Genomic DNA, 18683 nt, shown 5'->3' on the forward strand with positions numbered 1-18683 from the left:
ATCTACTAGACTCTTGTTTGGACAAAATTAAGTGAGTTATTCCTAAGAATTATAGGCCTACAATGTAAAACGCCAAATTTCCATGCAAAATAATTGTACCGCTTTCAGCACCTAAAATCTGAATGAATCATACTGCCAGGGAGGTTAAATCCCCTTTCTTCGCCATTCTAATTCTCGCTTTGAACTTCAGCAAGTCGTCTTCACCATATCTAGATGCCTAAATTCATTGAGTTGTTGCCATGTGATTGTCCGATTAGCAATTTGTGTTACCAACCAATTGAACAGGTGTACCTAATAAAGTGGCCGGTGAGTGTATACACTCCTTGTGGTTGACTGTTTATATACATTTTTAGGGTCATTTTTGATATCGGATGAACTTTTTCACATTAAATGTTTTGGTGGCGATTTGATTTACACCTTTTATAGGATTTGATGTTTGCACTCATTAATGTGTAGCACCCTCTACTGTAGGTAGGTGCTAGAATAGGATTTTTGGTAGGAAAACTGTCAGTGAAGGTAAATTTAGGCATGCCTATGCTTCAGGCTAGGCCTGCTTGTTTTGATCTGGGGCAGGGAGTGGTTGGCGTAGCAGTGGGCGTGACCACTCGTGACCACTGGGCGCCTCCCCTGCTTCCAGGGAGAATGATCTGGAAGAGGGGCAAGGCACAAGACTGGAGTGACAGGGAGCTCATGTGAGGAGCCCTGACCAATCCCCACTTGGTATTGCCAGGGCAGGCCTCCCATATAAGCTCAGGTCCCAGCCCACTGGGGAGGAGTTGATGACCAGGAGACATGAGGAATGGAGTATTAGGCAGCAGCAGGAGACCTTCACATCTGGGGGGGTGCTGATTTTTTCATTTTTAGCAATACAGCACTGCACTGCTTTAACTGACAATAATAGTTATTTCCACAAATAGAGCATTATTTTTGTGGTATTTGATCACATCTGTGTTTTATTGTTTTCACTATAAAGAAAGAAAAAAAAAAAGAAAGTTACCGCTCCAGGTGGATTGTGTTAGGATGATCAGTATGGTCTCAGGAAATCAAGGGTGCTGGCAATGCACAAGGCAACAAATGGAAAAAGAAAATATGGACAGCCGCACTCCAAAAACCCTTGATGGTTGTCTTTATTTAAAAAAGGAAAAACGCACTACAAGTCACAGCACACTACACGGGAGTAAAACCTCTGACGCGTTTCGCACTATAAATTAGTGCTTAATCCTAGCTTAGAAGAAAGCAAGACCGACAATTTTGAAAAAAAAAAAACATTTACTTTCTGCTCTAAAACACATGCAATAAAAAAAAAACTTGGAAGTGCAGTCGCTGTAAATCTGAGGGGAAGATCTGAAATGAGGGGAAGCGCTGCTGATTTTATCATCCAATCATGTGCAAGCTAAAATGCTGTTTTTTATTTTCCTTGCATGTCCCCCTCAGATCTACAGCGACTGCACTTCCAAGTGCACTTGTAGTTGTAGCTTGCACTTGTAGTGCAAAGTGGATCTGCCTTTTGGAAATGACCCCCAATATGTATTCTGCTACATATTTTTGGTAAAAAAAATCCAATAATATTGATTGGTTTGCGCAAAAGTTATAGGGTCTACAAACTATGGCATATATCAGTGGTGGCGAACCTTGGCACCCCAGATGTTTTGGAACTACATTTCCCATGATGCTCAACTACACTGCAGAGTGCATGAGCATCATGGGAAATGTAATTCCAAAACATCTGGAGTGCCAAGGTTTGCCATCACTGGCATATATACTGAAATTTTTATTAATTTACTTATTTTCCCGCAATCAGCGACTTATATCGGGACTGCAATATTGTGGCGGACATTCGGACACTGAAGCCCTGTACACGCGATCGGTCCATCCGATGAGAACGGTCTGAAGGACCGTTTTCATCGGTTAACCGATGAAACTGACTGATGGGCAGTCGTGCCTACACACCATCGGTTGAAAAACCGATCATGTCAGAACGCGGTGACGTAAAACACAATGTCGTGCTGAAAAAAAATGAAGTTCAATGCTTCCAAGCATGCTTTGACTTGATTCTGAGCATGCGTGGATTTTTAACCGATGCTTGTGCCTACTAACGATCAGTTTTTAACCTACTAAAAATATGAACTGTCACTGTACTAATGACACTGGCTGGGAAGGGATTAAACATCTAGGGCGATAAAGGGTTAAATGTGTGCCTAAACCGTGTACTATGTGTGATGCTTTTACTAGGGGAAGTAATTTATTCCCTGCTTTGCGGGGGAAAGAAAATCCATTACTTCCCCACTGTTTACATAGGCAAATCCCTGTCCTGTGTGTTCCCGACGATCGGCGGGTGTCGGCGGTCATCTATTGGCGGGCACGCTCTGATGGGCATCTGTTATGTATAATCACAGCAAAGCCGGGCACGCACACACCCTACCTGGAAGTGCCAGATCACGTACATAGTACGTGATCTGGCGCAGGAGAGACACCTTGCCGCTGTTATATGAAAGTTTCCAGTAGAGGACAGGAAGGCCCCACACTGCCAGGAATTTTGAAATAAATTGTGGTCTTCATTGGCCTAGAATGAGGCATATCATTCTATTTTATCATCTGTAATATATGTTTGGTCCAAAATATTGCTATGTTAAAGGGGAGCTTGACAGTGTTTGTAGTGCTATGCTTTTGCAATAAAGTAAAAGACCCGTATGCAGATCTACTAAGTTTTTTTTAAAATAGTTTAAACATGATAAGATATGAAATTGAAGTTGGACAATTAAATCTTTCATTTTAAAAGCCCAAAACTGAAAGCTTTTACACACTGAGATGCATTAACTAATGTCAGGTAAGAAGCATTGTGCCAAGCATTAATGTACGCTGCGTTAAGGCAGCCAAAATGTATTTTTAATGAGTTGCCAAACTCACTTCAACACCGTCAAAAATGATAAAATCCTTTTTCCAACACATCACACTGCATGTGAGTGCACTGGGGTTCCACTTTAATAATTGGGCTGCATATGGAACTACTTTTAGTGGAAATGTGGAAATTGTATAAAAAAATGATTTTGATGAATTGTTGGACTAATTATATATTCGGTCCTTACTAATTTAATCTTTCTTTTTTTTTTTATATATTCCAAAAGCTTTATCTTCCGCTGGTAAGTGACTTTTATAGACAACACATACAAACATTTCCACAGTCAAGGGTATATACAATGTATATGGCTGTTCATTTATGTTGTGCAGTTTATTACATGTAAAATGTTCAGTTTCTATTAATTGAAACATTGGCTGAGAAAGTATGGAGGCTACCAATGCTCCAATGTTTCTTGGCTGCTATGCTGAGCTGATAGCTACAGCATTTTCTCTTGGCACAAAGCAGAAGGAGCTTTGACTTCACTCTGATGTTCTAGATCTGCAGGATTGTTCCTGTTTGTGTCTTAGGCCGGGTTCACACTATACTACACAACAGTAGTACGACTTTCATCCTACTTTGCTCTACGACATCGATCCTACATTGGTCCTACATCCATCCGACTTTCATGAACAGGATACTACTTTGATCCGACTTTGTGATAGTCTGACTTGTTCTTTGACCAATCAAAACAATCACAGAGTGAGATAAATTCCTTTTACTGCTGCGCTAATCACCATGTTGGATGTCAAAAGTTGGAAGGTAAGGACAAGGGTCCTACTTTGATCTGACTTCAATGATATTCAATAGGCTGAAGTAGGATCAAAGTCGGACCAAAGTAGTACAGGGAGCATTTTCAAAGTCGGACCGACTTGTGTCGGACTAGTTAAGACAGGTCTCATAAGGAAACATTGATTTTCAACTTTCATATGCCTCTTCCACGTTTTTCCTACAATATTAACTATAGAGATTTTAAGAATAGCCACTAGAGGGCAATCCCAGTAGAAATGTGAATTGTGATCAACAAAAACAATGCCATGTATCAAAACTGGATGAGGTTTTTGTTTCTCAATATATAATATAGTAAGATCTGTGAAACAACTGCCACTACAGTGTTAGTGCAATAGGCAATCAACAGAGAGCACTATGTATAAAAATTGTATTGCGCACAAAAAAAAACAATTATCAAAATGCATATTTTAAATCAATTAGTGGGATCACAGATTTTAATGAGAATTTAAAATCTCAGCTAGGGATCGACCAATATCGTTTTTTCGATATGATACCGATATTTCGGCCACCTCTCCTGCCGATAGCCGATATTTTTTGCCAATATTTTGTACATTAAAAAAAAAAAAAGTTTTTTTATCACTGTTATTGCTGTCACAAGGAATGTAAACATCCTTTGTGACAGTAATAGACATGTGAGAGGTACTTTTTATGGAAAGATCTGGGGTCTATAAGACTGCGCTTCAAAGTATTCAAAGTGTAAAACTGGCGCCTATAAGATGCCAGTAATCCGGGAAGTGATGTCATGACATTGCTTTCGGATTACTAGATCCGGGACCCGAACGAAGCACCGGCTTTGTTCAGGTCTTCGGGGAGCCGGCGGACATTGCTCGGGTCTCCTAGTGGGATGGGAGAGCCTGGGCGAGTGGCGGAAGGCGGTGGGAGGGGGGAACATTCCCTTCCGCTGCTTGTAATAACAGCCGAGTAGCTGCTGAGCCGCATCAGTTGTAAATACAATAAAGCTGACCATCCGCTCTAAAGAACCCCGGTAAATCCCTTGAAGCAATATTGGTCAGTTTTTTTACACTAAAAAGTGAATATCGTCCGCTGATAATCGGTCGATCCCTAATCTCAGCCCATTCACATGTAAATGTAAATGTAGATGTAGATAAAACAATAAAGAGAGCAATATCCTCAGGAGATCCAGAGCCTGTGCAGAGAGCTAGTTGCAGTTTAGATATTAACATTGGCGAACTATCATGTGTAAAGCCCGCACTGGCACACTGAAGCTCAATGAGTGACAGGAGAACAGAACAAATGCAGTCAGAAGAGGATAAGCCTGGAGGCATACAAGAAGGAAAGGGGGTCGAGCCAGCAACGCATTTCAAAGCAGTCAAGCCCCTTTCTCAAGCTTTATTGTACGACGTAGTTCCATCTGCTGATGACTGCATCACTAGAGCACCCCTGCCAGCCAAATCCAAGTCCTGGCCTTAGAAAAGAACAAAACCTTAATCTTTGCCAATTCAAGGGACCCAAATCTAATTTTTAATTCCAACTGGTTATTCCTGGCATTTCAATACAAATACAAGTGAAATTTTGAACATTTACAAACACTTTCCACTTGCATGCCAGTTTTTCCTCTCACAGCACCTTGATTTTTTAAATGGATTCATAATTAGATTACCTGATTTTAAATAATTGTCTCGAGTTCTGTTTTAAAGTAAACCTGTCATAAGTGAAATTTCTGCTCTTCCCCTGAAAAGCTGCCTGGATGTCATGCTTTCCGGTGTTAGTGAGATTTAAGTCATTGATGTAGAACAAGTATAGAATGTAGCGTGATTTAGTAACATTACTTTCTTCTCTACTTACTTCTCTATCTAGAAACAGCTACTATAAAACCAAACCGTAAGTACTTTGTAATCTAAATGATTTACTACACTTGAACAAAATTTTCCTACATGTGAATGTAGCAAAGTCCCATGAGGCCTAATGGTAACCTCCAGAGTTAGGGACAGCTGACATCCTTCTGTGTAGAGTGGGTTACAAGGCATGGTGGGTGTAATGCAAGATGAAATGGTGGGCGCCAGACACTTTTTGAATGCAAAGAGATTTATTGTCTCTTGAACAGAACTGTGGGAGAGAGGGTTAGGGCCAGGACACCCTTAAGTAGATGCAATGATAATTAGCAGACTTTGAGACTTCTAAAGGAAGACAGCTATATATGTGAGGGCTTCCAGCCGGACACCAATTCTGTATAGGTAGGACCGTTGTCTCCTATGGCAACATTCTTATAGTAGTTACTAACAGTAGTATATTCAACTATTGGCAACACAAACCTGTTTACTCCACAATCACTCACTGTGGATCTTCACACAACGAACTCCCAGTCTAGACTTCGGATCCAATAGCCACTGGATCCCTTGAACTCTTCCACTTTAGCACTCAGTATCTTCCTCAAGCGTCACCCCCGCTTCCCTGCTGGGTCCCTGGCTTGGCACTTACAGATACTTAAGGGTCAGACCTGCTGACCCGCTAGGTCTCTGGCTTGGCACCCTGGCTTAGTGCAAAGCTCAACCAGCTGTCCTCACCCTAGATGATATATGGCATTTGGCAGGGCTTAAAACAGAAGTCAAGAACTATATCCCTTGTAGCAAAGTGAAATCAGTTTTTAAGAGGTGCACAGAAAATGGTTTTCATGCCAATGAAGGTAAATGCAGTCAATTTATGGAGTTTGTTGTTAGAGTAAGGTGACCACATGTTCAAAATAAAATCCAGGGACACCCCAAAGGCCATGAGTCGGGAGTAATTGTGGCAAGCATAGTGTGCGGTACCAGAAGGGTTTGATCACATTTTGCCAAAGAGTGGGATGGGCTTAAATGGGTTTTGTTAAATAAAACTTTCTACTCTGCTCTAGCGTGCTGGAGTCTAGTGTGCCTAATTCACAGAGTACTGGGGTCATATGTGTGTAATGCACAGAAAGCAGGGGTAGGGTGCAGAGTGCAGTGATCTGGAGTAAATAATGCACTGTAGGGCCAAAACAGGCTTTTGCCAGAATAGTTAAAATGTTAATGCAACTTCATTGGCAGTGAAGAGATGAGATGTGCATCATGGTGTCTGCTCTTTGACAAAAGTGAACAGAATGATTTTCCAGGGACACACCCATGTTTCATGGGCTGGGGTAGAGGAGATCGTAGCATGCCAGTGCCACGCCAGATGGTAGGTGTGGTCCAATTGTGCTAACAGTGGGAAGGGTTTAAAGGAGTATGGTTGACTAAAGCCCGAGCCTACTCTTCTCTGTGTCCATTGCATAACTGGAGTGCTGGGGTCTGGTAGGTGGATTGGTCAGGTATGAGTAGGTACATGGACAGGTTAGGTATGAGGGGGTAAGTAGAAAGGAGGGATTGGGGTACAAAGGAGCAATGGAGAGAGATTGAGCTATAGTAGAAAGATAGAGGGAGGACTGGGGGTTGTAATACAGGGACAGAGGGAGGACTGAGGTGCAATAGAGAGGCTTGATAGGCGGGGAAGATCTGTACAATCAAGGAAGCTCCTAATGAAACAGAGAAGGGTTACTTAGTTCACTGACATCAGAACAGTCATGTTTCCCCTGCCTGACTGTCAAATGCCGTCCTGTCTAGGTAATGTTCCTGCTCCTCAAGATAAAAAAATATATAATTGGGTGAACTCCCGCTTTAATACTTTTTTTTTTCAACGTACAGTAAAACCTTGGATTGAGAGTAACTTTGTTTGAGAGCGTTTTGCAAGACAAGAAATATATTTTCATAAATTATGACTAGAAATACAAGTAGCATCATGTCACAACTGAGTATAAAAGAGAAGAGAGGCGCCTCTAAGTGTGGCAATATGGTTACATTTAATGGAGGTGCAACATTTAGCAATTCAAATTCTCCCAATTCATCATCCTCTGCACCGCCATCAATGTCCTCCCTTCCACGCTGCACTCCACAAGCTCTTAAAGCCTCGCTTTCAGATCGCTCTAGTGCAGGGTAGTCTTCCCGGTCACGATTGCAGATGGACATCGGCAGGGCTTTTTTTCAGGGGGAACTTGGTGGAACTCAGTTCCACCACCTCTGACTCAGACCTTTGTAGGGGTGGGCCTGCTCTGCACAATCACTTGTAAACACAGAAGTCCAGTTTATGTGTTTACAAGTGACAGCTCTGTGTGTAACCCCCCTGAACTCTGCACTCTGTACATAATGCAATCCTGGTATTTAATGCCCCTTTAAGACCCTCCTACAGTTTGTAAAATTTGACTGACCACACCCACTATTTGATGTGATTTGGAGGGTGTGTGTGGGTGGAAGGTTTTTTGGGGGGGTCGTGGTTGAGTTCCAGCACCTATTGTTTGAGAAAAAAAGCCCTGGACATCGGTGAGAGCCAGCGGTACGGAGGACGGTCTATGTGGACAGCTTTACCACGGATTCCGTCATACTTAGATGTGCCTTTTAATCATCAACCATGTGAGTTTCTAAATGTTGGACCTTCATTAACCACTTAAGACCCGGACCTTTAGGCAGCTAAAGGACCCGGACAGTTTTTGCGATTCGGCACTGCATCGCTTCAACTGAAAATTGCGCGGTCGTGCGACGTGGCTCCCAAACAAAATTAGCGTCCTTTTTTTCCCACAAATAGAGCTTTCTTTTGGTGGTATTTGATAACCTCTGCGGTTTTTATTTTTTGCGCTATAAACAAAAATAGAGCGACAATTTTGAAAAAATTAAATATTTTTTACTTTTTGCTATAATAAATATCCCCCAAAAATATGTGTTTCTAATTGTAGGGGGGTGTGGCTGTAGGTGTGACGTCATCGATTGTGTTTCTCTATAAAAGGGATCACACGATCGATCAATCACAACGCTACAGTGAAGAACTGGGAAACTGTGTTTACATACAGCTCTCCCCGTTCTTTAGCTCCGGGGACCGATCGCGGGACTCCAGCGGCGATCGGGGTCCGCGAGTCCCGCGGTCGCGGTCACGGAGCTTCGGACCGGGTCGCGGGAGCGTGCCGGCGGCGCGCGACCCCGCGGCTGGGCTTAAAGAGCCACGTACATGTACGTGGATGTGCCCAGCCGTGCCATTCTGCCGATGTATATTGGTGTGAATGGGTCCTTAAGTGGTTAAATGTAACCATATTATTACACTTAGAGGCGCCTCTCTTCTCTTTTATACTCTGTAGCTCCTGTTGGATTTTGCTTCTAATCCCCTTTTGGAGGCTGCCATTTGTGGATGGACATTTTATGGTTACACAACCTTTGCTATAATCTTTTTATATAGACTATAAACTGAAAGACCTATGAATAAATGGTTGTGGAAAGAATCATCTGGGTTTCCATTATTTCTTATGGGGAAATTCACTTTGATATACAAGTGCTTTGGATTACAAGCATGTTTCTGGAACAGTGGTTACACTGGCCTGCAGAGAGATTGTGATAGCAGCCCTGTGAGTAGCAGCCCTGTAAGGGGGTTTCTGCTCACCAAACCTTCCACTCACATCAGAGTTCCCAGAATTCCCCCTTAAATTTGGGTTCCCAAAGCCCCCCTTACATCAGAGTTCAAAGACCACCCCTTACATCTTACCTTAGTGTACTCACTCACTTGGAGGCAGGACAGAGAAGGGAGGGAGGGTGGAGACTTCAGTCACAGACATTGGATGGTGAGCTTGCACACCCGAGGATGAAGGTTCGGGCATTGAAGCCTTTTATCCATGATGTTTCTGCCGGTTGCTAAGCTTCAAACTTCCAGCCCACACATAGCTTTTCCTGAGGCATAGAACGCTGGGGATTAGAGTGTGGGTGGGCAGACAGAGGGGTAGGGGTGGGAGGAGGAGTAGCAGACCAAGCACTTTCTCCTCTCCTGTCCGTGTATGGGGGTTGAGCCAGTGTGCATACCTATGTTTGTGATACTTGGTAACTTGGGGAGTCACCGTCCATTCTGAATATTGTGTCCGGGTCTCAGGTGGCCTGAAACCTGGACACACAATTCAAAACCAGAACTGTCCGGGTGAATCCCGGATGGGTGGCAACCCTACCTGTGAGTATTATGCGTTTGTGAAGTGCTGGCTATGCTAGGGTTTTTTTTTATGTGATATAGTAATCTTAATTCTTCTCTCTTAAACAGTTACCTTTAACAAACACGGTAAGTACTTTCTAATCTAACTGATTTCCTACATTTGAACAAAGAAACAGGCATGCAGGCTCAACAGTGATGCCCAAAATACCCATAGACATTACCTGCACTTCCCTGACTTTGGTGCTAAGCTCCATCCACTGTCCTCACCTTGCCAAGTGTGGTGTCCTTATTAGTCAATAGGACACATTGATAATACTGGATGGCATTTGGCAGGGCTTAAAGTGTTAAATATAAACTGCTAAATACCTTTTCTCATCAGCAGTATATAGCAGGCTTGTGACTTCTATCAGTTCCTAGTAAGCCTTGTAGGTGGGTTTTCATGCTCCTCTGATCCTCTGTCTGGACAGTGTTGATTGGCCCTGTGCTGATCACATGCACCCTCCCAAGAAAAAAACTCTCTAGCAATGCACGCCAAACTGAGTATGTGGAGCCTGGTTCTGTAAAAATCAGGTTAGACAGTGGAAGAAGGGGAGGATCAAAGGACACAAAAAAAAAAAAAAATCTCAAAATGCATATTTTAAACCAAAACCATAAATATTATGGCACGGAAGAAGTCATATTTGACAAAACGGGTGGAGCTACGTGGTGATGTCATTGTATCACCGGAAATGGCGATGCAATGGCTCTGTTTGGCGGACAAATGAGTTCCTTTTTTGCGTAATAGCTCCATCATATGTGTACGGGCATTTGTATTATAATAAAAGCTTTAATAAGGATTTCACACTATGTGGAGTGTTTGCTTTGTCGTTCTTTTCTGAGAGTCGGGTGGATGTCAATCGGAAGAGGACGTTTGGATGCGAGCCAACAGTAATGGCGGGGGCTGGGTGAATTTCCATTTCACACTCTCGCCATGACTTCTCTTTAGTTAGAGAGTCATGTAATGCTGGTACGCCTGAATCCCTACCTTTGGAAGTGGCGGTTTAGTTACACGGATCACTGGAAGCAGTGCTGGTGGGGGAACACACTATTTATCTGGAATTTGAGTTCACATTGTGGACTTCTCTTTTCACGTGCACTTAATACTTCATAAATTGGATGTTTAATTTTATATATTTATATTCTCTTGTACTCATATGTAATAACTACGGTAGCTATCTAATGGTATTTATGGTTTTGGTTTAACACAAGAATTTTGATGATTGGTTTTTAATTAGAGCAACACAATTTTTATATGCTTGATTTATGATAAACATCTCATAGTGTGGTTGTAGCTTTTTCACTTTTTGAACACACGCACATTTTTTTTTTTTTTTTTTTTATAACAAAGAACACTGGGCCAGATTCACAGAAGAGATACGACAGCGTATCTCCTGATAAGCCGTCGTATCTCTGTGATCCGCCCGTCCTAACTATGCGGCTGATTCATAGAATCAGTTACGCATAGATAGCCCTAAGATCCGACAGGTGTAATTGACTTACACCATTGGATCTTATGATGCAACTCTAGGCCGGCCGCTAGGTGGCGATTCCATTGCGGTCGGCGTAGAATATGCAAATGACTAGTTACGGCGATCCACGAAGATCCGCGCGTTCGACGCAATCTCGTACGTCGTCGCTAGTCAGTTTTTTCCGTCGCAAAGTTACACCTGCTTTAACATGGCTTATCTTTAGAACGGCCATGTTAAAGTATGGCCGTCGTTCCCGTGTCAAATTTCAATTTTTTTTTTTTTTTGCGTAAGACATCCGGGAATACGAAACGCCGTAACGCACGTCGCAGTTCAAAAAAACGTTGGGGCGCCGTAATTACGCGCAAAGCACGTCGGGAAATTTTAACACGGAGCATGCGCAGAACTTTCGGCGTGGGAACGCGCCTAATTTAAATGGTGCCCACCCCATTTACAGGTAAGAGCATTGTGAATCAGGCACTTACGCTGTAAACCTGCGGCGGTGTAACGTAAATCAGATACGTTACGCCGCGGGGGAGCAACGTAAATGTACCTGAATCTGGCCCACTATACTTTATAATTAGTCCATATATTGAACCTTGATAAAGAACAGGGAAAACATCCAATATATGAAGGTGGTTTAAAAATCATCAAATATCCTATGAATCACCAACTGCAGCTCATTGATTAAAATCTTGCGAAGAATCCAGCTGATACAGAAGATAAGAGCAGATACAGGGTGCAAGAGGGTGTTAGTGGTATCAGAAACTTTAATGAGAATTTAAAATCTCAGCTAGGGATCGACCAATATCTTTTTTCGATATGATACCGATATTTCGGCCACCTCTCCTGCTGATAGCCGATATTTTTTGCCAATATTTTGTACATTAAAAAAAAAGTTTTTGATCACTGTTATTGCTGTCACAAGGAATGTAAACATCCTTTGTGACAGTAATAGACATGTGAGAGGTACTCTTTATGGAGAGATCTGGGGTCTATAAGACTGCACTTTAAAGTATTCAAAACGTCAAGATCAGCGTTTTTGAAAACTTGTGTTTTAAAACTGTAAATGTAGATGTAGATAAAACAATGAAGAAAGCAATAGCCTCGTGAGATCCAGAGCCTGTGCAGAGAGCTAGTTGCAGTTTAGATATTAACATCGGCGAAAGGGGGTCGAGCCAGCAACGCGTTTCAAAGCAGTCAAGCCCCTTTCTCAAGCCTTATTGTACGACGTGGTTCCATCTGCTGATGACTGCATCACTAGAGCACCCCTGCCAGCCAAATCCAAGCCTTGGCCTTAGTAAAGAACAAAACCTTATTTTTTGCCAATTCAAGGGACCCAAATCTAATTTTGTATTCCAACTGGTTACTCCTGGCATTTCAATACAAATACAAGTGACATTTTGAACATTTAGAAACACTTTCCACTTGCATCCCAGTTGTTCCTTTCACATTACCTTGATTTTTTTAATTAATTAATAATTAGATTACCTGATTTTAAATAATTGTCTGGAGTTCTGTTTTAAAGTAAACCTGTCATAAGGGAAATTTCTGCTCTTTCCCTGAAAAGCTGCCTGGATGTCATGCTTTCTGGTGTTAGTGAGATTTAAGTCATTGATGAAGAACAAGTATAGAATGTAGCGTGATTTATTAACATTACTTTCTTCTATCTAGAAACAGCTACTATAAAACCAGACCGTAAGTACTTTGTAATCTAAATGATTTACTACACTTAAATTTTTTTTTCCTCGATTGGAAAGTCGCAAAGTGCCATGAGGCCTAATGGTAACCTCCAGAGTTAGGGACAGCTGACATCCTTCTGTGTAGAGTGGGTTACAAGGCATGGTGGGTGTAATGCAAGATGAAATGGTGGGCGCCAGACACTTTTTGAATGCAAAGAGATTTATTGTCTCTTGAACAGAACTGTGGGAGAGAGGGTTAGGGCCAGGACACCCTTAAAGCGGATGTGCCACTAAAACAATATATTAAAAGCTAGCAGCTACAAATACTGCAGCTGCTGACTTTTAATATAAGGACACTTACCTGTCCTGGAGTCCAGCGGTGATCGCAGCAGAGGATGAGCCGATCGCTCGTCACCCTGCTGCTCCCCCCTCCATCCACGGTGAGGGAACCAGGAAGTGAAGCGCTGCGGCTTCACTGCCCGGTTCCCTACGGCGCATGCGCGAGTCGCGCTGCGCCCGCCGATTGGCTCACACGCTGTGTGCTGGGAGCCGAGTGTTCCCAGCACACAACGGGCGACAGACGGGATGTGACGGAATGCCCGTCTTTCGCCCGTAGCGTGTGGCCGGAAGTGGGTGCAAATACCTGTCTTTAGACAGGTGTCTGCACCCCCCTCCCCCCTGAAAGGTGTCAAATGTGACACCGGAGGGGGGGAGGGTTCCGATCAGCGGGACTCCACTTTAGGGTGGAGGACCGCTTTAAGTAGATGCAATGATAATTAGCAGACTCTGAGACTTCTATAGGAAGATAGCTATACATGTGAGGGCCTCCAGCCGGACACCACTTCTGTATAGGTAGGACCGTTGTCTCCTATGGCAACATTCTTGTAGTAGTTACTAACGGTAGTATATTTAACTATTGGCAACACAAACAGTTCTGTTTACTCCACAATCACTCACTGTGGATCTTCACTCAATGAACTCCCAGTCTAGACTTCGAATCCAATGGCCACTGGATCCATTGAACTCTTCCAATTTAGCACTCAGTATCTTCCTCAAGCGTCACCCCCGCTTCCCTGCTGGTTTCCTGGCTTGGCACTTACAGATACTCAAAGGTCACACCTGCTGACCCGCTAGGTCCCTGGCTTGGCACCCTGGCTTAGTGCAAAGCTTAACCAGCTGTCCTCACCCTAGATGATATATGGCATTTGGCCAGAAGTCAAGAACTATATCCCTTGTAGCAAAGTGAAATCAGTTTTTAAGAGGTGCACAGAAAATGGTTTTCATGCCAATGAAGGTAAATGCAGACAATTTATGGAGTTTGTTGTTAGAGTAAGGTGACCACATGTTCAAAATAAAATCCAGGGACACCCCAAAGGTCATGAGTCGGGAGTAATTGTGGCAAGCATAGTGTGCAGTACCAGAAGGGTTTGATCAAATTTTGCCAAAGAGTGGGATGGGCTTAAAGGGGTTTTGTTAAATAAAACTTTCTACTCTGCTCTAGCGTGCTGGAGTCTAGTGTGCCTAATTCACAGAGTACTGGGGTCATATGTGTGTAATGCACAGAAAGCAGGGGTAGGGTGCAGAGTGCAGTGATCTGGAGTAAATAATGCACTGTAGGGCCAAAACAGGCTTTTGCCAGAATAGTTAAGATTTTAATGCAACTTCATTGGCAGTGAAGAGATGAGATGTGCATCATGGTGTCTGCTCTTTGACAAAAGTGAACAGAATGATTTTCCAGGGACACACCCATGTTTCATGGGCTGGGGTAGAGGAGATCGTAGCATGCCAGTGCCACGCCAGATGGTAGGTGTGGTCCAATTGTGCTAACAGTGGGAAGGGTTTAAAGGAGTATGGTTGACTAAAGCCCGAGCCTACTCTTCTCTGTGTCCATTGCATAACTAGAGTGCTGGGGTCTGGTAGGTGGATTGGTCAGGTATGAGTAGCTACATGGACAGGTTAGGTATGAGGGGGTAAGTAGAAAGGAGGGATTGGGGTACACAGGAGCAATGGAGGGAGATTGAGCTATAGTAGACAGATAGAGGGAGGACTGGGGGTTGTAATACAGGGACAGAGGGAGGACTGAGGTGCAATAGAGAGGCTTGATAGGCGGGGAAGATCTGTACAATCAAGGAAGCTCCTAACGAAACAGAGAAGGGTTACTTAGTTCACTGACATCAGAACAGTCATGTTTCCCCTGCCTGACTGTCAAATGCCGTCCTGTCTAGGTAATGTTCCTGCTCCTCAGTCCTCCCTCCATTCTTCCCTCCTGGCAGAGAGGTCACTAGGGTTGCAAACACTCAGAATGGAGTTATTACTATTAAAAATCAGAACGCCACTTTAGTTATAATTTAAAGCATTTTTCAAATGTGACTTTTGCCTTTCACATACTGCTTACACGTTTTTATTATAAAATGACTTTTAGAGATTTGTAGAGTAGGCACTAGGGCATGGGTGCTCAACCTGTGGCTCTCCAGCTGCAATTCCCATGAGGCATTGCAAGCCGCTGACAGGTACAAGCATGTCTCCCAAAGGCTGAGGCATTATGGGAATTGTAGTTTTGCAACAGCTGGAGAGCCACAGGTTGAGCACCCATGCACTAGGGGAAGCCAAATTGTAATAATCTTAAAAAATGTATTGCAGCTTGATAAGATTTTTGTTTCTGAAAATGTTCTCCCCGTGTTAATGGTTTACCTTATAATTTATTTTTATTTTTTCTGAAGAATTGTCTCTTTGCAAACTGTCTGACTACAGAATAATAAATAGGAATTGGTCTAGGGGAGGATTTTTAAAAAACATTCTTTGGCTCCCCCAATAGACATGGCTGCCATTGGCAAATTGCCTGGCTGGCTAGCTAGTTTGCCAACTCTGCATCAGTACACATAGGACCAAGGACTAGAAAACGAGGGAGAACTGTCACCCGATTCTGCTTCGGTCCTAGGCGTTCTTACCCAGAAGGAGTAGACTGTAAACACATAAAAATGTCCCAGCAATGCAAATGACAACATTAGTATGAGGACAATCTCAAAAGTAACCCTTTAATTGAAATCCACACTTAAAATTAATTATTAGGATTCCAGACAGTGTTACTTAAAGCGGAGGTTTTTTTTAACATTAGATTGAGGCTCGTTTTGTCTAGGGGAATCGGGTGTTTTTTTTACAATCGAAGCCGTACTTACCGTTTTAGAGATTCATCTTCTCTGCCGCTTCCGGGTATGGGCTGCGGGACTGGGCGTTCCTATTAAATTGACAGGCTTACAACGGTTGCATACATCGCGTCACGATTTTCCGAAAGTAGCCGAACGTCGGTGCGCAGGCGCCGTATAGAGCGGCACCGACGTTCGGCTTCTTTCGTCTACTCGTGATGCGATGTATGCGACCGTTGGAAGCCTGTCAATCAAATAGGAACGCCCAGTCCCGAAGACCATACCCAGAAGCGGCAGAGAAGATCGCTCTAAAAAACGGTAAGTACTGCTTTGTTTTTAAAAAAGACTAGCCGATTCCCCTAGACAAAATGAGCATCAATCTAATGTTAAAAAAAAAAATCAGGTGAACTCCAGCTTTAATACTTTATTTTTTTTCAACGTACAGCAAAACCTTGGATTGAGAGTAACTTGGTTTGAGAGCATTTTGCAAGACAAGCAAAACATTTTCATTAATTTTGACTTGATATACAATCGATGTCTTGATATATAAGTAGCATTATGTCACAACTGAGTATAAAAGAGAAGAGAGGCGCCTCTAAATGTGGCAATATGGTTACATTTAATGGAGATACAACATTTAGCAACTCACATCCTCCCACCATCAACGTCATCCCTTCCACGCTGCGCTCCACAAGCTCTTCAAGTTTTGCTTTCAGATCGCTCTACTGCAGGGTAGTCTTCCCGGTCACGATTGCAGATGGACAGCGGTGAGAGTCGACAGTACGGAGGGCGGTCTATGTGGACAGCTTTACCCCGGATGCCTGCATACTTAGATGTGCCTCTTTTAATCATCAACCATGTGAGTTGCTAAATGTTGGACCTTCATTAAATGTAACCATGTTGCTACACTTAGAGGCACCTCTTTTCTCTTTTACACTCTGTAGCTCCTGCTGGATTTTGCTTCTAATCCCCTTGTGGAGGCTTCCATTTGTAAATGGACACTATGGTTACACAACCTCATATAATCTTTTTATAGGGACAATAAACGGAAGGATTTATGAATAAATGGTTGTGGAACGAATCATTTGAGTTTCCATTTTTTCTTATGGGGAAATTTGCTTTGATATACAAGTGCTTTGGATTACAAGCGTGTTTCTGGAACAAATTATGCTCACAATCCAAGGTTTCACTTACATCTTTCTTGCCATGGAGAAAACACACACCCTGATCTCCCTTATGTTACAAACCCCTCTAAGCTGTCCATATACCTATAGATTTCCTTTAGCCAGGCTGCAAACTGAATGAAAGAAATCCAACAGATTTTTTCATCCACACTAACAACATGGATGGAGGAATCCCAGCTGCTGGGCTATTGTATTCTGATAGCCAGAGCCACCAGCTGTCAGAATACCTGAACAGTGCCTGCATCTGATTGAATGTAGTCACTGTTCAGCTGACAACTTTTCCTCAGGCTCCTAAGGTCGATGCAATAACCAACTTTTGTCAAATGAGATGGTGATGGCCGGGTCATACACTGCATGCTCACATTTCAGCTGAACCAGCAGGCTAAAATTCATACAGTGTATGACCACAACTTTAGTCTGATAGCTGATTTGCAGTTGATCTAGAAAGATAAAAAATACTGCCCAGTGGTTTTCAAACTTCCAAGTGACTTCCAAGTGACTGCAACCAGCTCCAGTGTTTTCTCCAGGCTATAAGCAGGCCCTTGGCATCCTCACATACAAGGCAGGGCTAGTACTCCTACATTGTACATAGGAGAGGCAATACTGCAACCGCGGCCGGGAGTGCCTTAGAGAGGATGATGCAGAGGGCTGATTGTCTGTATGGAGGGAGCCTGCTGGGAGCAGGAATAAGATAAGTATGCACTCAGTGGTTGTGATACTTGGTTACTTGGGGAGCCACAGTCCATTCTGAATATTGTGTCCGGGTCTCAGGTGGCCTGAAACCTGGACACACAATTCAAAACTCGAACTGTCCGGGTGAATCTCGGATGGGTGGCAACCCTACCTGTGAGTATTAAGCTTTTGTGGAGTGCTGACTATGCTAGGAGTTTTTTTTTTATGTGATATAGTAATCTTAACTTCTTCTCTCTTGAACAGAGAACATTACAGGCAAAAACAGTAAGTACTTTCTAATCTGTATTTTTAAATTTGAACAAAGTTTTCCTATATTTGAACAAAGTAACAGGCATGCAGGCTCAACAGTGATGCCCAACATACCCATAGACATTACCTGCCCTTCCCTGACTTTGGTGCTAAGCTCCACCCACTGTCCTCACCTTGTCAAGTGTGGTGTCCTTATTAGTCAATAGGGCACACTGATAAGACTGGGTGGCATTTGGCAGGGCTTAAAGTGTTACTAAACCCAGGACCCGGCATTCACTATATCTAAGGTCTCTCACAGTACACAGAACATGCAATTATTTTAGTAAATATAAACTGCTAAATACCTTTTCTCATCAGCAGTATATAGCAATCTTGTGACTTCTATCAGTCCCTAGTAAACCTTGTAGGTGGGTTTTCATGCTTCTCTGATCCTCTGTCTGGACAGTGCTGATTGGCCCTGTGCACTCTACCAAGACAAAAAAACTCTCTAGCAATACACACCAAACTGAGCATGTGCAGCCTGTAAATATCAGGTAATTATTTTTTGAGACAGTGGAAGAAGAGGAGGATCA

At 43.0% G+C, this 18683-nt stretch overlaps 1 protein-coding gene across 5 annotated transcripts in view; it reads left to right on the forward strand.

The window, feature by feature from the left end:
• The window catches only part of ADGRE5 (adhesion G protein-coupled receptor E5), a 176156-nt gene that overhangs the window by 29584 nt on the left and 127889 nt on the right, over positions 1-18683 (forward strand). For 2 of the 5 annotated variants that reach the window (XM_040346330.1, XM_040346334.1), the window contains exons 2-6: positions 3126-3140; positions 5507-5530; positions 9764-9781; positions 12835-12858; positions 18106-18126. The exons of 1 other annotated variant lie outside the window; for it this stretch is intronic. In XM_040346330.1, the coding sequence (XP_040202264.1) occupies positions 3126-3140; positions 5507-5530; positions 9764-9781; positions 12835-12858; positions 18106-18126 (102 nt within the window). The remainder of the gene's footprint in view (positions 1-3125; positions 3141-5506; positions 5531-9763; positions 9782-12834; positions 12859-18105; positions 18127-18683) is intronic. 2 more of the 5 variants (XM_040346331.1, XM_040346332.1) reach the window with 2 other exon arrangements.

The sequence above is a fragment of the Rana temporaria genome, chromosome 3, assembly GCF_905171775.1.
Source record: "Rana temporaria chromosome 3, aRanTem1.1, whole genome shotgun sequence".
NCBI lineage: Eukaryota > Metazoa > Chordata > Amphibia > Anura > Ranidae > Rana > Rana temporaria.